This window comes from Centroberyx gerrardi, chromosome 5 (genome assembly GCF_048128805.1).
Source record: "Centroberyx gerrardi isolate f3 chromosome 5, fCenGer3.hap1.cur.20231027, whole genome shotgun sequence".
NCBI lineage: Eukaryota > Metazoa > Chordata > Actinopteri > Beryciformes > Berycidae > Centroberyx > Centroberyx gerrardi.
This window is the reverse complement of record NC_136001.1, coordinates 10,009,005-10,033,146: the sequence shown is the minus strand read 5'-3', so window position 1 is coordinate 10,033,146 and position 24,142 is coordinate 10,009,005. Positions and strand designations below refer to the sequence as shown.

Below are 24,142 nucleotides of genomic sequence, written 5' to 3'. Positions count from 1 at the left end.
AAGTGATGTTAACTGAACAAAAAAAATACTGTGTTCACAATATCAATATCCTATGTTTAAGTTGACTTGACATATCAAATTAATGTTATGTTGCTCAAAATCAACAAGAGGTTAAGCTACCATGTGTTTTGAAGGTAAAGCTCAAGTTAAAACAGCTTTTAAAATTAATGTTTACTATAACTGCAATAATTAGTGTTATGCCAACATTTATAGTCAAGGCTGCACTAGGTTTCCCAGGGCCTGCAGTAACACGATGTTATGGCCTTACTTATGACAATAAGTGAAACTGTATGAAATGTGGGCTGACCCTACTGCAGCTGTAGAAACAAGTCTATTGAAACTGTCCTTGTGACTGTTTATATGTTCAGTGCATGCAGAAAGTCTACAAGAGTATGTCAGCATATCTAAAAAAAACATAGACATCTAAACTTTGACCTGCGAGTTGTTTTTGTTTGATATATTTTGAGGTTTAGAGTTTATGTTTTTTATGCTAAGCACAACTTAGTATTTTTACAATCAGGTCTGAGTCAAATAGCATTGTGCTTTTTTGGTAGTCAAAGCAGGTTAAAGCAAACACTGGGCATTATTTGCATATGCTATTTGACCCATACATGCTGAGTGTGCTGACACTGGAGAGAAACCTCCCCGATAAAAAACATTTTCCACCGCAGGACAGCGACAAAAAAACCCCAAACAATTCTCTTCAGCAGGTACGACACCAGGGAACAGGACAGTCTAATACGCAGAGTGCACCGAATGCATGTGGCACCTTGCAGAATTGGTATGCGTTTTTTTTTTTTTTGGCAGTGGGAGTGATGAGGGAGAGGAATAGCAGGAGGACCCCCTGCCAGGCCGCCTCATACATTATCAGCACATGGCTCCCCAGCAGGCATCCACTACCACATACCAGGGTGTCTAGCTGCTATACCGCCAGGGGCAGGCTGGGAGCTTAAATATGGGTGCATGTGGCAATTCTCAACACTCCCGTTTTTTTTCCTCGATGGCTGCACACAGTGAAACCCTCTTGCCGCATCCAAAAAGCAAAAGCAAAAGGAACAGGCAAACACACAAATGAGTAAAATATAGGTTATTCACAATTTAATTAAAATTGATTGTCAGGAGAAGAATATAATACACAAAATTGTGCTTTGTGTGCTTATATGAAGTGATGCAAATGAATTATGTACACAAATACTTGTATATCTCACATATATGTACAAATGACGATACAATATCACAAAGTGAGTCCACATGTCAAGCGACTATAACTTTGGGAAACATTTTGACAGCAAGGCAAGGCTTTCGATGAACTACCTTGAAATAGTAGATAGTTAACTTGTTGTACAGTGAAATCACCAATATTTTAGCCACTTTCTATAATCTCACAGTGTTGCATGTTTGTTACAAATGAAGCGGTGTGGTTTTATTGCCTTCGAACAATTGCATCATAATTTAGGGATCAATAGCAGCTTTTACTTCTACATGCCAATTTCCTTATTACAGTAAATCCATGCCACAGCCCAACAGGCTATGGCTCCCAGTTCAATAAAAAAAACATAATTTTAATGTGGTGCTTTCATGAGAGAAAAATCATTAAAGAATCAAAGATAAAATATTTTAACCTGAAATATGCAGTGTTGATTTTGACACCAAGCACCCTGGGAAAGTTTTGAGACATTAAAAGAATCTACTTCACAGTAGAATACTGCCACCTTGTGGAGTAACGCTGTACAATTACTTCAAACCTCCTCTGATAAAGTGCTGCTACTCACACTGATCAAACACATTCCCTGAAGCAACTTTAACAACTAAATGATAATAACACTGAATAATTATTCAATAATCTCAGCTCATCCTCTGGCAGTAATGAGAAACAGGAAACCGTGGATTCGACCTAGTCTACGATGTGAAATCACTGGAAAACAAAAGCAGACAGTGTGTATATTGTAGCCTTCAACAGGAATTAAAAGCAAGCTGGTTGAATTCTGTGTTGAGTGAATGATGATTTGATCACATCGGCCTCAAGGCACATTAAAAACACTTTTTGTGAAAAGCTTTACCACTGAAAGCTGTAATTACCGCACGCTCACACACACGTGCGCACACACACACGCACGCCAAAGTGTCTCATCCCCATTATGGGGGCACAGCGTCGTTATGGTAACTGGATGCTGTGGCAGGGTGCCAATGACTGATGCAATATTTTTTTTATAAACTCTTGTCTCTGATGCCTGTGTCTACAAGCTAAGATCTCATCTGTCATAACAGTCTGTTAAGTCTATCGAAGACAACCCTTGATGATTTCCCTTCTAACTACAACACACTTCAGTTACTGAATGAGGTCAGTAGGCAGCAAAGATGGCGGCAAACTAAGTGATTGTACAGCATATTGGACAGAGACCTGAAATCGATGCAAATCATCTGAATAAAACCTGTGCTAAAATTACCCACAAAGTTTTCAAATCAATTTAATGCCTCCCTGTTAATGATCACCGTTAAAACCTGCCTGAATTTTACAATCAGCGTTACAATCATTCATTCAGCGAGTGGCGGTACCATCATCCTCCTCACCACGTTCTGAGCTCCGACTGGTTCCCCCGAGCTCGGCCCACTGTCCAACATAAACCCGCCCCCGGCTCACGGCTCAAGAGGGCGTCAGCGCCGCGGGGTCCTGGCTGGGCTTTCCGGGCGGCACCTCGTACTTGAAGACCACACTGAACAGCTTTCCCCCCAGCCGGTCGGCCAGCCACGAGTTCTTGATGACGGCCATCTTGAGGCTCTCGCAGCTGAGCATGGCGTAGTAGTTTGTGTGGATGGCCCGGCCCATGCCCTCGATGATCACCAGGTCCGTCTGCCGCTCCCGCACCACCATGGCCAGCACTTTGTCCAGACGGCTGGGGAATGGCAAGAGGCAGAGAACAAAGCACTACTGATGATGTCTGAAGGGGCAACACTTAAAAGTTTTACTGCCCCAAAGCACAAAATGACCACAGTATACTTGTGGGGGGTTGATAGGGCTGTTCATCAATACCAATGACTCAACGATTACTTTGCCATGTGCTGAGATTTCTGACTTTCAAGACTAACTTTCTGGCCGTATTCGCAGATTTATTTATTTATTTTTTTTAACAAAAACTCCCCATCCATTAGAATTCCTCAATTTCCGAGCAACCGGCATCACAAGACATTTCAGCTATGAAGACTCTAAAACCTTGTTCTCAAGCCAAAAGTGACAAAGCATTATTATTATTACTGTATACTATACACATGTTACCTCTTCACTAGAGGCTTCTGTTGAATCTGTGCTGATTAGCTAGCTTACTTGTCTCTATTGTGAAAATGCAATTTTATTTTTTGTGTCAATTACAGGCCTGCATACTTCAAGGTGAAGGGAGGGGTGGGGGGCTGTGCCAGAGACCTGTCAATGAGGGTCATAGATTACTCAATGCCCCTTTAAAATCAATAGACCTGTGCTGTGGACAAATACGCTACTCTGTGCATCAGAATTCACAACAAAAAAATGGTTACTATGCATTTATTGTTGCTCCAAATAGACAAAAAAGTACAAGAGCAATGGAACGGGTCTGAAGCTTTTCAGCATGTGGTAGAATCATTTCATCGTTCTATTTGTGCAGATATTCAGTTCAGCAGAATAAGTCAGGAGCTATACTGGTGGGAAAATGGGTACAAACAGAAGTAATTTCCATCTGCCGTTTAGCCTCTGCAAACCCAAACTCAGGATCAGGATAATTTATTAAGTGGTGATATTTTTCCATGACTTTTAAAAAGCCTCATTCAGACTTCATATCTGGACTTAGAATTACAGTTATATCATTGTTTACTAGTCATGTTAGGAGTTTAAAAGACAGCTGCATTTGCATTTTATGAGGAGTGACACTGTCTACATTCATATACGTTTCATGTAGTTGAAGACTTACTGTCATTTCACACATTATGATTGAAGTTTTTTTTTTTTTTTCTTTTTTGGTGTCAAACATATCATTACACAGCAATACACTGCATTTCCAGGCTGACTTAACAGAGATATCTACTTGATATTTCAATTAACATTTCATACTTTTTTTTTTTTTAATTTCCTGACTTCTTGAAAATATCAATATGTGACAATGAGTCTACAACTACAGTACATAAAATGAGCATGTCATTTGTGCATTGAGACTGAACATGTAGTTTTTCTTTTAATACTTTTCCAGGCATTTTGTGCCCTTCCCAAACTTTTACAGAGCTAGAAATGATCCAATTCATTTTTCATACATTTCTAGCCTGTGAAGAAAAAAACCCAGTCTACATGTTCATAAAATATTCATTAACAAGACAATGCAATTAATTAAACAAAAATCTAAAATAAGGGATGCCTTGTGACCAACCTCAGATCCAGACAGGGAGAACTGGAACCACTCTGCACCAATGTAAGCCTGTCCTCCTTCAGCCCGGCCCTGCACAACAGATAATACTTCACTGCAAACATTGTTGAAAAATAGAAAACGTTTCAAGTGTGAAATCAGGAGATCAGACACTCAAAACTGTATTTTAGAAGTTATTCAGCAAAGAAAAAGATGTTTTTTTAAAGAAGACGATGATGTTAGTTGGCTTTCTCTCACTGTGTGAATAATAGATGTGGTCTATGTTTCACACAAGTAACAATACATCATTACTTTTGTCATCAGCTTGATCTGTCCAGCAATTAGAGCAAATGAACATCACGTCAATCAAACTCTGCGTCCGTTTCCAAAAAGTCTCATAATACTCACTGAATCACTGGATCCATAGCAGCAATTTTTTCTGTTAAAATTTGCAGTTCACCATTCGTTACGTCATTCAAAGCTGGACCCGAGTTGCTGGCCAGCACAACCTAAAAAGGAAACGGCACATAGAATGATAATTTTTGGAGTCACATTTTATCAAAAGTATGATTTTTTTTAAATCATGGTATTACGGTTCCTTACCTCTGTTCCCCTACAGAGAAGCTCTCTGACAAAGGGCATCACCCCTAGAATGATGTCCATTCCACTATTATCTACGAAAAACAAGGCACACTTATGAGGAGGACCCTGCAAGAGAAAACCGGGATGGATTGTGTTCAAGCAGTGAACATAAACAGCACAGCAAAAAAACACACTATCACACGTATGTGAAATATTAAAAGTGAGAAGTCAAAAGGCAGAGGATGGCACTGACACTGCCCAGAGTTATGGATTTGTTTCCCACTGGGGTAACCCATGCTAAATGTGTATGCGCTCCTGAAAGGTGTTTTGGATAAAACCGCCCACCAAATGGCACGCTACAGTAAATAACTTGATGTTGAGATGTAGTAAAATACAAAAAGCTGAGAGAGATCCACACCTTCAGTCTCTGGAGCCATTGGTCATAGGCATCGACAAGCCATGGCCGCTCTGAGGGGGAAAACGAAAAGAGACACTCATTTGGAGATACATTTTAATCAATAGACTCAATTTGACAGTAATATAAATTTGCTCTGCATTTTGTTTTAAATAGACATTAAAAGAAGTGACAGAAATGGAGCGGGTCTGAAGACTTGTGTGTCAGTGTGTCAATACTGGGTTCAACAATAAGAAACCCACAGTCAGAAGGTATGCTGGAGGAGAAATAGGTCCAAAGAGAAGTGCTTTGATACCTTCCAGCTGCCGTTTCGCCTCCTCAAACCCAAACTCAGGATCAGATTCCAGGACACTGCGTGACATCAAGACAAAATATGCACAAGTGTGAGCAGGTATCTCGACTGCTGCATCCAAACCACTAGAAACCAGACTTTCCAAACTTTGTGTTCTAGGCTAGAATCCCTAACCAAACCTAACCATGTGTCCACACTGTGAGCAACACAATGAACAAGTCACCGGAAGTCAATTCATTTCCTACTGAGCTGTGTGGATGGTCAACAAGCCTTTGGCCAAGAAAAGTCTGCCACAGCTGAACTTTCTGAGTCAGACTTCCATGCTTCCTCGTCTCCCTACTGAAGTGATTTAATTCCATGAACAATATTTCTGCTAGGCAAGTGCAAAATGGATGAGAAGCTGATTAGTCAGTCAAAGCTTCCTAGGTTTCTGCAACATTCATCTGAAAGACTAAAAAAATAAACATCTCAAAACCAATACTCGGAGAACAGATGTATCCATAGTCAATGGTAAGCTCTGAAGTATTTATTTTTTTTTTTTTTCAGTTTATTTTCGATTAATGCTATCCAATTAGCATTGTTCAAAACTTTGAGACCTCAACATAGATGTAATCGGAGCCTCTCGCACCGCCCACAGTCGGTCAGAATAGAGCGACCCATCAACCAAGTTGCTCAAAGTGCGTACGAATAGTTAATTCCACTCACTCAGAAACGGCCTTGGCTCCCCAGTCGAAGACATTCCCAGCCAGGACGCCCCTGACCAGGGCAAACTGCCTCTCCTCCCAACTCAGCTCCTCCAGGGATTTCACTGCCTTCTGGTAGTACTTCAGAGCCATGTCATTCTCCCTCTGTTTGATCTGCAATAGAACAGAGACACGATAGTGAGAAACAGCTTCTACTTCAAATGGAATTGAGGGTTGTAATGATGTTAAAATGATTTCACAAAATGTCAGACTTATTTCTATTGCTTAAATTACATGGATCATTTTACCAGACGGACACAAATCTGTACAAAACCATTAAACTGTATGAGAACATTAATCGTAAAACATTTACAACAAGGATCAGTCAGCACCACCACAACTCAACAGCACTTGTATCACACAAAAATAAATAAAAATTAAAAAAATCGATGGTGTACTACAAAGAGCAGAGAAAAGACTGAGGAACAGAGAGGTTGATAGATTTCACTCAGACCTTAGAGTAGGGATCAGGGAAGTTGAACTCGTTTAAACAGTGTTCCCTCGTGTCTAACAGACTTCTGACAGTGAGGGATCCATAAGCACTAGGTGAGAAGAGAAGCACTCTACATTAGCCAGAAAGAAACACACACACAAACGGGGCTGGGACGATAGAAACATAGCACTTTTCATAATGTGAAAACGTTTTCGCTTGAATTGAAGGTATACTAGTATGGGCTGACCAAGTTTTCATAACACTGGGGCAAATTTACCTATTCAAAACCCATTATAGAATTAGCAAAATGTGAGAATCTCATGATATGGTTGTTTTTCTTAATTTCTGAAAGTCTGGTTTTCTGGATATACAAGTTTTTCATCCTAGAGCAGCAACAGGCTACGCCCCCATCATTCCAATATCACTATTCTTTCAGTATATTTTGCTTAATTACTTGTGTTTTATAAATCATCAGTGCACCATAATATGTTTAACGTTTTGACCAATTCACATTGGCCACAGCTCAGAGTTTTGGTTGAAAAGGACAACTCACAATGCGGTGCACACCATTCCTAAAAACTGAATAAATACACATAATTCAACATCAACAAAACTTCCCTCATTCGCTGATAAAGCATGTAAGCGGTTACATTAGCTAGGTATGAAGATATGAGTCTAATGCAGATGATCAAGACAGGAGTTGAGTTCTAGTCTACTAGGAGCAACGTCAGCAAGATGAGGCTTGCATGCAGAACCAGAGGCAATCCTTACAAAGGCTGGTGGCGGAGGGTCTGAAGCTTATGTCTGTACTTCTGACGGAACTTCTCGGCTCGCTCAGCAGCCTCTGGGATATCAGGCTGGCTCGCCACAGCTCTCTTCACCACCTGTTCAAAAGAAACAAGAACAATAATCAGCTGTGTCTGCCATTTACAGCCTCTGTCAATCAAAGAGCAAAGGCTTCTCTCTAGTCTCCCCATTTTGCACCGACATTAAACAATCAGACAGGGAGAAATCCATTGTAGAAGAAGCAGAGTTTTCTGGTATTATATTCAGAAACGATAACCGCTGATAAATGTGGTTTAGTGTGTTGGGGAGAGTAACCGTTCAGTGAAAGATACCGCCATCCTACCCCGTCTAGAGCCTCCTCGAAGCAGTAGAGCCAGTACTCGCGGGCCAGAGCGTCCTCTGTGAGGTCCACCGTGTCAGGGATGTAGGAGGAGGGATCCTGCAGCAGAGGCAGATTCACCAGCTGCCTCTCCAGACGGTCCATCTCCAACATGTCAAACTGGAAGCAAAAAAGAGAGAGGACATATACTCCGTCATGTCCAGAAACTCAGATGAACCAATGCCTCTTCCAAACTCCTCCTCAGATGTCAAAGCCTACTCCAACTGTCTTCTCTGAGGTTAGTGTGTATTTCACAGTGAGATTTCACTTTGGTAGAACACTGTTTTTCTTAAAAGTGGAGTGGGAGGTCCACTCCTCTTACTCCACAGGAAAGCTTGGGGAGACAGGCGGGATTCGGTCCCAAGTGGATCCAGAAATGGGGTCACAACCACTAGATTATTATTGGGAGAGGATAGAGCAATTCCATATATTTTTTTAGAGAACATTCTTCTATAGGAGTTCATGTGTGGTAAGCCAGCACAACTGGCCCCTCTAGTTGCTTGTAATCAGTTTCTTAATGTCATTTTGAATAACTAGTCTAAATATTGGACTGCTGTGCATTTCGTTTACACTCCATTTTGTTATCAACATTTAATCTTTGTTTGCCCACTCTCGGCACTGACCATCTCGGAAGGGGGATGCCTCTGTGTAGCTTCCCCTAAGGTTTCTTCTATTTTCTTTTTCTTGTCTTCACTTGAAGGTCTAAGGCTGGGGGTGTCGATTTCATTTACTGTTTTCATGATGTGGCCGCTGTGAAGCCCTTTGAAACTGTAACAGTGATTAAAGGAATAGTTCACCCAAAAATTAAAATTCTGTCATCATCTACTCACCCTCATGCCAGTTGAAACACAGGTGAAGTTTGTCCATATAACACACAGGGAGGTTGCCAGCACAACTCCATAGCAGCCTTCTCCAAAACAACTGAAGTCAGTGGGGACCAGTTCTTCAGAGTTCCAAAAAGACCTACAGTATATTTACACCATAATTTAGTGCAAATCTTAACTACAGCTGATTGATTTGCAACAAATAATGGTGTATAGGTCTTTCTATTCACAGTGTGATTGTTTGGCTGTTTTTGTTTTGGAACTCTAAAGAACCGGTCCCCATTGACTTCAGTTGTTTTGGAGAAGGCTGCCACGAAGTTGTGCTGGCAACCTCCCTGTGTGTTATATGGACTAACAAATTTCACCTGTGTCTCATTTGGCATGAGGGTGAGTAGATGATGACAGAATTTTCATTTTTGGGTGAACTATTCCTTTAAGGGCTATAGAAATAAACCTGACTTCTCACATTCGCAAACAAAGAAAAAGTAGAGCTACATATCATCTCATTCTCAGTCCTGCATCACACTTTTCAAGAGGTTATTTTGCCTGTTTGCAATTAATGATATTGAAAGCGTGAACATCAGTGGTGAGAGTGAATCCCCCAGGGCGGCTAATGTTGGAGGTTAACAGTTCATAAACATTTATGGAGGTGTGCATGCTGAGAAGTGACAATATCGCTTTAAGGGATCACAAAGCAAAGTGCTCACTGTTACGGGCCATCTAGACACGAGCATCAAACCAAGTCATTTTGCATCTTCACATCATAGGATTTGAGCAAAAAAAATTCCTTTAGTAAGACACAAAACACCAGGCTCTGCTGAAAAATCATACGATGGCTACAAAATCTGCTCTCAAGAGCTGAGAAAATTCCAAAACAAGTTTGAGATCTCATTTCGTCCTTACACGAGTGAATAAACAAGTGAATGCCTGACGTGACTGAATGCTTAGGTCAAGAAGTGTTTACAGCTACAAAGCAAGGCACTGTGAGCAGAAGCAACATGTCATCAAACCAGCGCACACAAGTAAAGCAGGAGGAAGTACTTACGGGAAACTGAAGGAGAGCGTTAGGTAGACAGAGGAATGTGTGGAGAGGAAATGAAAAAAAAAAAAAGATTATGAGACTGCAGAGATTGATGGGTATCTTGTGGATTCAGAGAGGACAATGGTGATGACAGAAAAATATCAAAATAAAAGTCTAATAAAGAGCAAATGTGAAATTCTCAGAAATTTGATGGAAGAGGGTGAGGCAAGAACGCTAATAAAAAAAAAAAAAATCAATGAAAAGTCAGCAGAGTGGAAATAGGTCATGAGGTTTGGAGTGCCCTCTTGTGGTACGTGACCCGGACTCACCGTTCCACTGCGGGCACGTTGCATGGGATTTAAGTCTGGAGAAACGCTCATCAGGCCTGAGCTTCCAGCATAATTCTCCCCCCAGCTGTACTGGTTTGGATCTAGATGTGTGTGTGGAAGACAAAATGATGACATATTTATGGTATGACATATTACAGCACATTTTATACTAAGGTTTTTATCCGACATTCGTTGGTGTGTTAGGCAGCAGTTTTTATATTTAGTACAATGTTTGTGATATAAACCCATTGTTTATTCCATTTCTCAACATTTTACTTGAATTACATATAAATCTATGAATCAGAGTCACTTATTTCTCCTTGTGGTCTATAGCATCACTTTTGCAAACAGTCACAACTTCTATAGTTTGCCATGGCAATCAATAATGTCAAGGAAAGATAGATATTGTAACAGGTGGCTCTATTACGCATGTCTGATCTCAGTAAATCAATCCTGATGAAAACTTTACTCAAGGATCTATTTGCTCTAATGCTTCAGGTTTCCAAACAGTGTGAGGAACTTCTTTGTGAAGGAGGCCTTGCATGTGCGTGAGGACTGAGGTGAATGGAGGCCAAAAAAAAATGGAGAATCTGTCCGTTAATACATTTTTTTATCAAAAACTGAAAATGTAAAATCATTTTACTCCAGTCATTGTTAGTTGACGTTCATATTGTTTTTTTTCTACTACCAGGCAAATAGTGCTGTCGAGAAATATTTTTCAGCATAATCTTCAGCTCATAAAAACACAATAGAAAGCCGCACACATGATGAGTTTGCACCTCCCTTAAATGTTGGGTGTGCGCCCTGCTGCCACTGAATTGAGGAAAATAATGTTCACTCATAAGTTTTTCCTTACTGTCTTCCTCTGCTCCTTTAAGAAATGCTCCAATGGCTCCAAGATAGCCTTCATGTCTCAGGAACAAGGCCTGAACTTCACCCTACAACAACAAAAGGAAAGTGAGGTAACATCAAAATGTGGGTTGTGGGTGCATCAAGTCCAGCTGATAGCAGACCCAGGACTAAACTGAAGATATCTACTTCAGTGAGAATGAGAAAACATAAAATAACTGATAACATGGAAACTCCAGAAGGGCAACAAGACTCCGGTCGTGGATTGAGAGAGCCAGACTCAGTGTTCACCATGTAATTTAATGAAGCAGTAGTGCTAGGGGGGATTTTTAGTTTTGCTCCACATCTGTCCCTTCTTCAGTCCCAGCTATCGATCTAGTGCAGGCTACATTTCTAAACATGCCATTCTTGGTATAGTTTTACGTAATTAACACATTTATGTTTACAGGAAATTTAGCTAAAATGATACTGTTATTTCAATTTCATATTTTCTCGCTCTGCGGTGCTAATTTTCTTGCACCAATGCCACAATCTACAATTAAGAGTAAACACAGAGACTGTTATAATGTCTATTGGTCTGTTGTCTATGTGCCGGCAAAGAAGGAGTCCTTGCCTTGGTGAAGAAGTTGATGCTGTAGGTGATTGTGTGCATGGTGACAGGGTGTCCTCTAATGAAGAAGCCTCCAAAGTACACTCTGGAGAGGTTGTGCAGCTTGGCGTACAGACAGGCCAGCTGCCCGATGTCGTTGCTGATCATATGGAGTAAACTCTTGGCCATGTCTTCTTTAGAGAAGTCTACAATTCGGAACAGATATACATTAAACATACTGGCAAAACAGCCTTACCACGCCACTGAAAAGAAGGTTCAAGGGGTTCAAAACTTCTCCTAGTGATCTCTGATTGATTATTTAAGCACTGCCGAAGAATTATCTGGCACCAATTTCTAAGAACTATAACACTGTTGGGAAAACTGTTTCAGTGTCATAAGAGGGGGCTTGGCTAGTAATCAATGGGATAGGCTTCCGAATATCTTGAACCTTCTGTTCAATGACAATATTGAATAAGAAAAAAACAACCCCACACTCATGTCCTAAAAGAATATAAAAAAATAATTTCTGATTACATTAGTATTTAGACAACCGACATCACAGACTACAGATAGGATTCTGACACATATTACATTTTGAAATTCCATACTTTAAATGTGAATCATTAGAGACAGTGCAGATTTATAGCTCATTGTTTGATACCTTTGATTGAACGCTGATAATATCACTAATAGCACCACACAAAACCATCTCAACAGAAAGATATTCACAATGGAGTGGTGAATGTGTGGACTGCTTCCAAATGTACTTGCTTTTTTGGATTTCCCATCCTTATAAAAACCTGGACATTGTCAAAATCATTGCCCATACTTTTCAGACCTGCACTGAAACTGTATAGACTAGCCTACATGAAAATCATGAATGGCCCAACCAGAATAGCTGGCATTGCTTTAATAAGCCAGCAAAGGCTGTGGATCTGTATGGCAGGCTGCCATCTCTACATTTCTCAATAGTAACAAATACCAAGAGGGAACAAGGCCGCACTACAACTGGGTGAGAAGTCATCAGTTCACTTCACCAGAGGGGGAACTGCACAGGTATGCACAAGTGCCAATTTGAATATGTCAAACCAAGAACACAACGGAAAAAGTCTTATTTATGCTTTATGTTTTTAAAGTTGTCATATCATATAAATGGAGATTCTAAGAGATATAGCCTAAAGGGTCACTCCACTCTCTTATGACACGACCCTGGATATATAAGGCTTTAGGGCAGCTGCATAAAAACAAAGGGCCCTTGTGTCACCTTTGTCAGCAGTAGCAGACTTCCCAAAACTGCTCGCAATAAGATCTCCAGTCAAGCCCAAGGACCCGTAAGATCCTCCGTAGATATCTTTGACAAGCATATCGACACTTGTGTGCTGCCCTTTTGAGGCCAACTGTAGCAACTCGTCAAATCTCTAAAGGAGGAAAAAAGGCAAAGTTCAAGAGGCTTCGGGGAAAAGAAATATTGCACTTTGCTCCGACAGTCTTTTATAATGACCACAAGGCATGAGGAAAAAGAGAAGTGTCTGTCATGTGTCGGGTCTATAACATTTAAGAAAGCTGCAAATGAAGTTAAAAATAAAAATAATACGAAGAAGCCAATCTTTCACGGTCAACAAAGACAAAGTAGCAACTATTATAGTCTGACGGCAACAGTAGGATGAGTTACAAATGATACCTTTGTTTTGGTGAGCAAGGCTCCAAGACCCCAGAAGGTCCCCCCGCCTATTGAGCTCCCTCCTATACGCTCAAATTTGTCTTCTGATTCAACCTGTTTCAAAGAGAGATGAAGGATAATGAGCCAAACTTGCATAATAAACAGATGGTGCAAAAATGCTTTTTGTGATTAAGGTGGTTGGTGAAGGTCTTTCAGCTTCATTGCACAGAAAGACAGGAAACACCAGCCATGTTTGAACCTCTACCATTGCATATACATAGTATGTGCCTTAACCTGCTAACCCAACAGGACGCGCCCAGCAAATGTCACTTTGAATTATGAAACTGTTGTTGGAATTTCCTTATTGATGCATGCAAGTGAAAGCATGCATGCAAGTGAATTAATCCCGCAAACACTGCATACACTGTAAAAAAAAAGGGTGACATACAAATTTCATAAGTTTAAATAACTTTTGGCTTAATATTTCTATCCATTTCTATCATTTCTAATTATATCTATTTCTATTGATTTGTATTTTCATGTGCTTCAATTGTATGCCTCTTTTATTAAAAAAAAATGCAATGTTTTTAATGCAATAGTCTATATTTTGCTACTGAGCGAGTGTTGCACCTTACTTTTTTTGTTCCCATATCACATATGTAGCCTTCTTACCTTTAATACAGATAGAAATGAGTTAAAACTTTTGATAATGCAATGATTTGGAGAAAATCAATGTAACCCACTAATTTTGGCATCTAGCTGACTTCTTCATCAATCACCAGTCTAGGCTGGATTTGGGTTCTTACAAATTTGTGTGTAAGAACTTTTAAGAATTAAGTCCCAGAGGTGGAACAGAGTCAGCAGTTAGTTTGAAACAATTCAACATTGTTGAATTCATTCATCTATTGGCTTTCCCTTGCACAGGGATTCTGTATAGGTTTTAACAGCCTTACATTTTTACAACTAACGATTTTGTGCTCTTAAACAGTCATCTATCCCTCTTCTCCACACAACACCCACAGCAGGATGACATTACCTACGCCTCCCTAAAAGGCAGGGAAAACTTTGGCTCAGCAGTTATTACCTTGACGATAGACACCCCAGAGCCGATGTTTACAAGCAGGTATGGGAAGATGTCCGGATGAGTATTCTGAAAGCGAAACTCCGAGTCGGCGTGCTTGGCATAGACAAAAGCCTCATGGGGGATGTTCCTCAGCACAAAGTTACAGCCCTTGATGAGGCAGGTCATCTCGTCCTCCTTGTCCACTCTGCCATAATGCAACACAAGGGCCATTAGCTTAAGTCATTCTCAGCCAAATGTGAATTATAGCCAGAGCAGAAAACAAACTGTTTTGTCCTCTGGCCAAAGTGGCTGGTAAATTCCAAAGTAAAATATACCATCCACTCTTACTGTTAACCAGACATCCAGATTTTGAGAATAGAACAGCTGTCTACAACCATGTGCCTTCGAGAGACAGGTTTTCATTAAAGGTGCTAATCGGCAAATCGGCTGGTGTAGTGTTTGAGAGGAACGAAAACCTGCATACATACAGTTGGTCAGCTACTAAAGTGGCTGGTAGAATCGGCAAACCAGTTAACAGTAGATATTTGCCAGAATATGTCAGGTGTTGGTTTCCCATCCTATTTCTTTCTTTGTACATACATACACCAAAAGCTAAGTGACACAGCATAGAGGCAGACAAGAATGAAAGCTGGTTTGCAAACTCACTTGAGTCCAAGTTTCTTCTCGATGAGGTCTTTGAACTTGTGTGCCCCTCCACCCGTGGCTTTGATGACTTTGGTTTCAGTGTTGACCAGATGGTCTTTGATGAAGTCCAAGCACGTTTCAATGTAAGCATTTTCAAACTTGATAAAGTGCAGGCGTGCAGTGATTTCTTCCTGCACAGATATCTCATAGAGCTTGTCACTAGCAGCCTCCTGGGAGACAGATGAAACAGAGCAGACACAGAGGGTGAACACTTCATAAATCCAGTTGTTGGCAATACCTCTGCTAAGCTAGGTAGCCTGACTCCACAACTGCTAATAGAAACCAACTGAAGAATAAAATGGTGGTCACAAATACTTACCTTTGCAGCGTGGTCGAAAGATCGCACTTTGGCCACTTTGTGTTGGACAGTAGAGTAGTAGGCCAGCTTTGTAAGAGACCCACCTGTTAAAAGCAAAAGAACATTGATGTGACAGTGTCCGGTGAGAAACCTGTCAGAAAGCAGTCAGACCACCACTGGACAACAGACGTTAGCCGCTAGCTAGCTAAACTACGAAACTGAAGCTAACTGTAGGCTGTTTTAAGGATTTGTCATAGGCTAGCTAACGTTAACGCTGTTGTTAAAGTTGATCAGGTTGTTTGGCAAACATCCACTTTTTTAGATAATGACAACCGCGATAGCTCGTCAAACACATGCATTTCAGGGTAAATGGACTTGCTGGCCAACTAGTTGACGTTAGATACAATCCACACGGCTAGCTTTGGCTTGTTTACGTTCACTTCAAGGCATGTGTTGTCATAGTATCATCAGGCTGCTACATAGCCTGTTAAAAGCACACAGGGATTACGTTCAAGCAGCAAGGATTGACGAATGCAAAACTTGTAAATCCCAGGTACCTATGTCTATTGCGAACCGCTTTGCGTTTTCCAAATTGCGGAATATTTCATCTGGTGGGAGAGTTATGCTTTTATCCATGCTGTGACTACTCCCGACAACTCGATCACATTCCGCCATCGTCGACAACTGAAACGACCTGACGCTGCTTGGGTGGCTGCGTGCGTCCCGTCGTCCAATCACGATGCACGCTCATCTGCCAAAATAGTGGGCGTGGTCTTGACTGTAAACATCACAGTCCCATGATCAAGTCTGTTAGTAGATAGATAGATAGATAGATAGATAGATAGATAGATAGATAGATAGATAGATAGATAGATAATGTGCTGTATTTATGAATATGATTCTGATATGTATTGTCATAGATGTGTATATATAGATCTATATATGCTGCTTATTTCTCTCCCTCTTTTCTCTCTTTATAGAGAGAGAGAAAGAAGGAAAAATAGATTATTATTGATTGACCTCAGTTGAGATTTCATTTTTAATATAGGCTCGTGTTTTTTATAGCTGTTTTAGATTTCAGTTGGGTTTCAATTTCGCTTGAGTTTTCATTTCAGTTGTTGCATTAGTTTGTTCCTCTTAAGTATTTAGAGATTTTTTGGAATTGTCTTTTTGGTTTTTGGTTTTATTTTGGTTCAGTTGTCTATTTGTTATTGTTTCTATTTGTTGTTGTGCTTTTTTGATTTGAAGGCTTTTAGTGTAGTGTAGGATATTAGTATTTTGATTTTCAGCACTCTTCTTGTATCTTGACTCACCTGGTTTCTGGTGGGGTTTGATCCCATGCTCCCGGCTCACATGTGACTCCAGAGTGAAAACTGGTCTGGGGACTGTGGAAGAGGTTTGACCTGTTTTTAATCACATTTGCTTTTCCAGTCTTGGTATTTAACCCAGCTGGCATGGTTGGACTCTTTATAGGTTTAGACATTATCAAAGAACATAACCTGATGATCCAGTGGGTAGAGAGACTTTCTTGTAATCAGAAGGTTTCAGGTTCAAATCCTGCACCTTCCTGACAGTGTTTTTAAGTCACTCTGAGTAAGAACATCAGTAAAATGTTTACATGTCCTGAGGCTTCAGGCTCCATATCAGAGCATCTATGTTTTCATTAGTCAGCCGTTGTTATTTCAACCAGCTGGCATGGTGGGATTTCATTCAACATGGGCTTATCAGGTTGTGCCAGTATTTCAGGGAGGTGATGTGGTTCAGTGGTTAGAGAGCAGGGCTGGTGACCATAAGATTGCTGGTTCAATTATGCCAGCTGACAGTACAGTGAGCATGTTTACTCTAAATGGAGACAGAGATATAGAGAGATAGATACATATATAGAGAGACAGATAAAGAATTCAGGGTCTAATTAGGCTTGTGGTTTTCATTTATTGTTTTTATAATGTGGAAGTTGAGAATTTAACAATGGCTATACAAACAAACATGATAGATAGATAGATAGATAGATAGATAGATAGATAGATAGATAGATAGATAGATAGATAGATTATTTGATCTCCACTGCCCCACTGATCTTTTATCTATGTAAAGAATGAAATTGCAAAATTCAAGATTCAGTTAATGACTGTTTATTGAAAATAGAATAAATGGGTCACATCAGGTTTAAGTGTCTCAACAAGAGGCATTAGGCATCATTAGTGATGATGCATCACAGCTAAAACTTGGACACGTGCTCCAAGAAACAATGTACTCTAACAGAATAGAGGAAAAAGCTGTCTTTACAAAAGACAGGGAATCGTTTAGCACAGGCTAAACACAACTTCTCTCTTGCACTGAGAGAAAATAAGTAACTTTGAATTGTGCATTCATATACATAAATGACAATTCAAAACATTAAAGCATTTTGATCTTAGAACAAATTATTACACGACCCAACATGGATCAATAATCCTTGTGAAGGAAGAATAGTTCATACAGGTGCAACACCATAAAAGGTGCACATTAAACAAAACACCACAAGATGGTAGCATTAACAAATGAGATTTGCCTATTCCTTTAAAAATGACCAATTAACAGTAATTGAATTAATCTTGACAGAAGAGTCACAGGAATTTAAGGCAGGTGTGATGATGCTGGCCAAGAATTGCCACGTTTTCAGCATATTGATCAATAAACAAAAGAAAACATGGTATTCATAGAATACATGGTTTTGTTACTCAACATTTCCAGTAAGAAAAAAATACGCAATTTTGCCTTTTTCTTTGAAAACACAATTTCAAAAGGAAATCAAAATGTCAGCCCAATAGGGCTTAGTCATGAATAAAAACCTTCTGCATAGACAGAGGAACACACCTATTCCATTTCAGAATAAAATCTTTGATAATAGGCTTTGACCAATATGGTCATTTCAGTTTGTGTGGTGTGAGCTCCAGTCTGCAGATCTCTACCACGGCCTCCAGAGGGCGCTGTGGACTGGACTCTTCTCTTTGCTGTGGACTGGACTCTTCTCTTTGCTGTGGACTGGACTCTTCTCTTTGCTGATGCTGGTCTGGACTGGGCAGCTCAGAAGAGACAAGCCAGCCTCTCTCAGGTTCTGATCAGAGGAAGACTGCAGGTTGTGGAAGTGGTTCAGCAGTCTTCTCTGGGACTGTGTCTTCACCTCCTCCTTGGTCAGGAAGTGCTCCACCTCTTGGACACACCTGGAGTAGCCCTGATTGACAGCTGCTGAGTCCACAGGTTGGTGCTGCTGCTGTCGTGTCAGGAAGCAAACTGTCATCTCCAGGATGTCTGCTTTCTCCAGCTTGGAGTCAGGCTGCTGTTTGAGGAACTCTGGACCCAGGAGAGACTTGAGCTGCTCAATGCTGCTGTTGATTCGCTCTCTGCGTAACTTCTCCACCACTGGCTTTCTGAGCTGCAGAAGAAGGAAGAAAGTCATTAATAAACTTATTCTGGAGAATAACATGAAGATGAATCAGTAGGAACATGAATGATGTTTAAGTGTCCATGATCTTGAGCCTTCAATTTACCTTGTGTGTCAGAGTCAGCTGCTCCTGAGAATTGGTCATTGCTGAAGTGATTGTAGGAGCCATGGCTGGATCTCTGTGCTGTAGAGGTTTCTGTAGAGAGAATCTGATCTCTGCTGGCTTCATCCCTCCTATTTATAGTCCCAAATCTCCATATGAATGTGTGAGTCTTGGTCTGGTTGGACTTTCTCACAGTCTTAACCAATCAGAGAGCTTGGTAAGACAATAAGGGATGCAACATGCTGAATGCTCTTATTGCTGGGGGACAATGGTTAGATCTCAGGGGAACAGATGGAGGACTGGGGGTGATGGAGAGAGACTCACAGAGCTCTGTGTGAATCTGGGAAAGTGGTGACCCTACAGAGAGAGCAGATCTGCTGCCTCATGTTGGGATCAATGATGCAGACTGAGCACACGCTCATCATCCCATCACACACGTGGGAGACTGACAGACATTGAAAAAAAAAAAAAAAGACATTAAAAGCACCTTCCCTCTTTAAAAGTCTTGCTGCATTTGTGCTGGATTGGCCTAAAATCACAATCCCTAAATTCACAACTGATTTGATATCGGTTACGAAGATTTTAAATGTTAAAAGCTATACATTTTAAAAATATTTTATATTTTCATATTTAGGCCAAAATATTTCAATATTGTGACCAAGTATTGAAGCTGTTGAGGTTTTTTAAGCAAACCCAATTTTACTAGTTTGGGCCACTATGCTGTGATGAGATGTTCACTGAGTAACAGTTAACTGAAATTCAGTTGATATTCATCCTGGTGTCCAGATGTAGCAGATGTGTTCTCTGTCTTGTGGCTGGTAGTCGGTGTGAGTAGAGAGTTGATCTCAGTTTCCCACACTGATTCCTGTGTGCTGCGGTCAATGCACTACAAAAGGTCTTTGAATGGAGCTTCATTGACTACTATTGGCCTTGTGTTGTGCGAGGGACAGACCCTGACGTCACCAACCATCTGGAGGGAAACAACACCACTGGCTGGGTTTTCTAAGGGTTTAGTTTAAGTAGAAGAGACCTTAGTCATTCAGAAAAGTTAGTATAGAAACTGTTTTTCTTTTTAATTCTAACTTTCACAGTCCATGCCAATACAATGCGCTTACGTTTTTGCATGTGAAAATGTTGCCTACTCTTAATTAATGCTGCTCAATGATTGGCTGATAGATCCTGTTTTTTTTTCCTTCTGATTCTGATGTTGAATTTGATTATTTGGTGAAGCTATATGTGAGGAGTGCCAATAAGGCCGGACATTTCAATGCATTTAGGATTTTGATGCTGCATTGTTTTGGCGAAGCTGTGAGGAGGAGCGCAAATAGCCTTCAATGCATTTATTATCTTCTTGCCCAGTGTCTCAGAAACTGTAAATAAAAATGCTATTATATGTGAAAGGAAGAGTGTGTTTTAAGTTTTTATACACCTAAAAAGATGATTGAATTATAGAATTTAGATTTAGATTTAGGTTTAGGCCTATATTGTGGTTAGGTGAAAGAAGGGGCCTACTCCCGGCGACCACAGATTTGTGTTATGTTATTGTACAGTGGTTCCTGATGTCCAGCAATGAAGGGTATTTGGTAACTGGTAAAAAGAAAATGAAGTCCTCTTTGTGTTTTTGTAAAATCAATCCCCTTAAAGAGAGAGATTTACCATCTTGTGTTGCATTTCATGTTCCATCACTCAATCCTGGATCCACTTTTCCACTCTGTGCTCTCTTGGCTAGGGTTAGTTAATTTATTTCAAAGATTCTTAAAGCCCATGCCATTTACACAAAAGTGCATGTATGTGAAAACATCAACCATAACACAAGTCACTAGCTTGTTTCCATTATGGTCCCTGTTGTAAGGGCGGTATTGCCTTGGCAGCTTGGCATCCATCAATGGACATAAAAAGAAAGGCTTGGATTGAAGTGATGTCCCATTAAACAGTAGGTAGAGGGAAATGAAGTTGGCAAGTTAGGGAATTGGCACCAGAGAGAGAGAGAGGAGAGAGAGGAGAGAGAAATTCTTCCTCCTAAGTGTGCCAACTCCCTTTGGAGAATAGTCAGGTGCTGGTGGGGTTGAGGATGCTAATCACACTGAACTGTGACTCTGCTCTCCAGAGCTTTCCCACACTCTGCCCATTGACCGAGCTTCCACTCAACAATAGGCGTGTGCCTTGTTAAATGCTAATTCATCCCCACACAACCAGCTCCCCTGAGGGTAAAGTTTGTTGTTTAGACACTCCTCAATTAGGGGAGCACAACAAGAATAAACACAAATATTTTGACTTGGTATGTAACCTAAAAATGAATTTAAGCATCCAATGTATTTATGCATAGATTTCATAATTAAATGCATTCATTCATTCATTCATTATTTAATTCATTAATTCATACAGCTTCTAACAATTTATTTTCTTTAATTAAAAGAATCTAGGCTAAAATGTATGTGGTAAAAAAAAGCTACATTAACAATTCATGATATAAATATGATGAGGCTAGTACTTCAGCTTATATAAAACCATAGGAATGGGGGGAGGAATTCTCTTCTTTTGCATATTTTAAATAAAAGATTTTGTCATTTACAAATTGATTTAAATTCAACTGATCTATTGATATCAGTTTATATGTTTGAAACTTTATCTTTAAATGTATATAAAACAAGATACTATCTGTTTTAATGTGTCAATAACGTAAACAGTTAAAATACAATAAAGTAAAGAATTCCTCTCCCCATCGCTGACCTTTCTGTCTAGAGGTCTGGATCTATTGTCCCACTGGGGCTCTGTGAGTGAGTTTTCCCTGGTTTCCCACACTCTGTCCATTCACTGGTTTCATTAAGAACAAAAGAAGTGTGTCTGGTTGCACATCACATTAACTATGGAGTCAGTTTACGAGTTGTGTCTCACTGTCTGTGAATAAAAATTCCAAACATCAAGACTTGTCATTACCAGGCTTTTGTGAAGTGGCGTATGAGGCTGCTATAAGGAATGCAGACATGCTAAGGATTAATGAAAATTCAAAAGCCTTTTTTTTTTTGTTCCTCTGCATTCCAGGCTGTTTATTTTGTCTGAGATGATGAAAGAGAGCGCATTCCTGAATTGGTCAGGTGCTGGTCACGGTGCAGGAGAACTATAACTTGAAGTACACTCATAGTAAATTAAAGCACACTTATAGTCTTGATGCCATAGCAGCTTAATTTAAAACATAATAAAAAATATTTTGATCTGGGTGTTGATAAAGGGATTAGTTGGACTTAATATGTATTAAAAAAAGATTCTAGTGCATCAAGACTATGGGTTTGGAGCAGCACTTTCTAATTTAATGGTTATTTTGACTATCATCTTGACTACTGATCCAGCAGTTACAGTAGAAACAAGCCAAGTGAAACACACTGCCACTTTTTGTTTTTAAAAAAGACTAGATATTGGATCATGTAGTGTTATGCTTACAAGTTGGATAAGTTTGGATAACTGAGATATTCAGTAAGACTTACAGAAGAATGACATAATGGAAATTGCTACTGTCAGTATTTTAGAAGTTAAATTCACTGATCTAAATACTCAACACAACATCCAATAAAAAACACACATCTCTCTTGTTTATGAAAAATGAAAAGTTAACAATATTTCTGTCAGTCTCTCATGTGTGTGATGGGATGATGAGCGTGTGCTCAGTCAAAGTCATTGATCACAACATGAGGCAGCAGATCTGCTCTCTCTGCAGGGTCACCACTTTCCCAGATTCACACAGAGCTCTGTGAGTCTCTCTCCATCACCCCCAGTCCTCCACCTGTTCCCCTGAGATCTAACCATTGTCCCCCACCAATAAGAGCATTCAGCATGTTGCATCCCTTATTGTCTTACCAAGCTCTCTGATTGGTTGAGACTGTGAGAAAGTCCAACCAGACCAAGACCCACACATTCATATGGAGATTTGGGACTATAAATAGGAGGGATGAAGCCAGCAGAGATCAGATTCTCTCTACAGAAACCTCTACAGCACAGAGATCCAGCCATGGCTCCTACAATCACTTCAGCAATGACCAATTCTCAGGAGCAGCTGACTCTGACACACAAGGTAAATTGAAGGCTCAAGATCATGGACACTTCAACATCATTCATGTTCCTACTGATTCATCTTCATGTTATTCTCCAGAATAAGTTTATTAATGACTTTTCTCTTCCTTCTGCAGCTCAGAAAGCCAGTGGTGGAGAAGTTACGCAGAGAGCGAATCAACAGCAGCATTGAGCAGCTCAAGTCTCTCCTGGGTCCAGAGTTCCTCAAACAGCAGCCTGACTCCAAGCTGGAGAAAGCAGACATCCTGGAGATGACAGTTTGCTTCCTGACACGACAGCAGCAGCACCAACCTGTGGACTCAGCAGCTGTCAATCAGGGCTACTCCAGGTGTGTCCAAGAGGTGGAGCACTTCCTGTCCAAGGAGGAGGTGAAGACACAGTCCCAGAGAAGACTGCTGAACCACTTCCACAACCTGCAGTCTTCCTCTGATCAGAACCTGAGAGAGGCTGGTTTGTCTCTTCTGAGCTGCCCAGTCCAGACCAGCATCAGCAAAGAGAAGAGTCCAGTCCACAGCAAAGAGAAGAGTCCAGTCCACAGCAAAGAGAAGAGTCCAGTCCACAGCGCCCTCTGGAGGCCGTGGTAGAGGCCTGCAGACTTGTGTTAAAGAGAACCGGACTAATGTTGTACAACCACTTGTACAAAGGCTTTCAACTTTGTCCTCTTATTTGTGGTCATCTTATTTTGCATATTTTGTATTAGATTCTTTGCCTTTTGAAAAGGCCAGTTTCTTTGTTACTGTAATATTTGCAGAAAAACTATTTTTTTCTTGTAAAGTAAACATTACCTCTTGTTCCCCAAGGGAATGACAATAACACTGACAATGTCAGTATATTTTTTCTCCTTTCAGGGGGTAATATTTGTGAACTTTTTTCACGTTCAGAATATTTGAACTTTAGATGTTGACATTCAAATATGCTATTGATGAAACATGCTCATTCTGATGTTACATCTTATAACAAATTATCTGCATTTTAGCAGATGAGTTTTAGTATACTCTCTGTTGAGAGAAATCTTATCAAAACAAACGTGCTGCTTTATCGCTCTGTGAGTGACAGCACTCTTACCTTCAATGAAGGGGTTGTTATTGTTTGGAAAATGTCTCAGATGAATGTATCTCTTCAAGCCAAGTGGATGCGAAATAAAACAATCACAGAAAATTCAGAGTTTGCTTGTCTCTTTATTGCCAATACATCAACAGATGTTGACCCAGTAAGTAT

The 24,142-nt window shown here is 40.3% G+C and overlaps 3 protein-coding genes across 12 annotated transcripts; 1 reads left to right on the top strand and 2 right to left on the bottom strand.

The window, feature by feature from the left end:
* Positions 1-1,090: 1,090 nt before the first annotated feature.
* pank4 (pantothenate kinase 4 (inactive)) lies at positions 1,091-16,011 on the bottom strand. Its single transcript, XM_078283875.1, has 19 exons — positions 15,890-16,011; positions 15,354-15,436; positions 14,996-15,204; positions 14,351-14,534; positions 13,288-13,380; positions 12,871-13,024; positions 11,631-11,812; positions 11,025-11,106; positions 10,169-10,269; positions 7,959-8,114; positions 7,601-7,713; positions 6,851-6,938; positions 6,359-6,510; positions 5,657-5,712; positions 5,365-5,414; positions 4,968-5,072; positions 4,773-4,873; positions 4,389-4,457; positions 1,091-2,894 (listed from the first exon to the last, which is right to left on the bottom strand). The coding sequence occupies exons 1-19, from the start codon at positions 16,005-16,007 to the stop codon at positions 2,645-2,647; spliced, it is 2,346 nt and encodes a 781-aa protein (XP_078140001.1). The 5' UTR covers positions 16,008-16,011; the 3' UTR covers positions 1,091-2,644.
* Positions 16,012-18,279: 2,268 nt separating this feature from the next.
* On the bottom strand, positions 18,280-18,985 carry LOC139931521 (transcription factor HES-5-like). Of its 6 annotated transcripts, none has more exons than XM_071925044.2 (3): positions 18,863-18,985; positions 18,381-18,747; positions 18,280-18,332 (listed from the first exon to the last, which is right to left on the bottom strand). In XM_071925044.2, exons 1-3 carry the CDS (start codon positions 18,983-18,985, stop codon positions 18,280-18,282), a joined length of 543 nt encoding a protein of 180 aa, XP_071781145.2. The 6 variants fall into 6 exon arrangements, with proteins under 6 accessions (XP_071781145.2, XP_071781144.2, XP_071781146.2 ...); XM_071925043.2 differs by having other exon boundaries at positions 18,280-18,342; positions 18,391-18,747; XM_071925045.2 differs by having other exon boundaries at positions 18,280-18,361; positions 18,410-18,747.
* Positions 18,986-22,802: 3,817 nt separating this feature from the next.
* On the top strand, positions 22,803-23,508 carry LOC139931522 (transcription factor HES-5-like). Of its 5 annotated transcripts, none has more exons than XM_071925052.2 (3): positions 22,803-22,925; positions 23,041-23,374; positions 23,432-23,508. In XM_071925052.2, exons 1-3 carry the CDS (start codon positions 22,803-22,805, stop codon positions 23,506-23,508), a joined length of 534 nt encoding a protein of 177 aa, XP_071781153.1. The 5 variants fall into 5 exon arrangements, with proteins under 5 accessions (XP_071781153.1, XP_071781149.1, XP_071781152.1 ...); XM_071925048.2 differs by having other exon boundaries at positions 23,420-23,508; XM_071925051.2 differs by having other exon boundaries at positions 23,041-23,378; positions 23,427-23,508.
* The last annotated feature ends 634 nt before the right edge of the window (positions 23,509-24,142 follow it).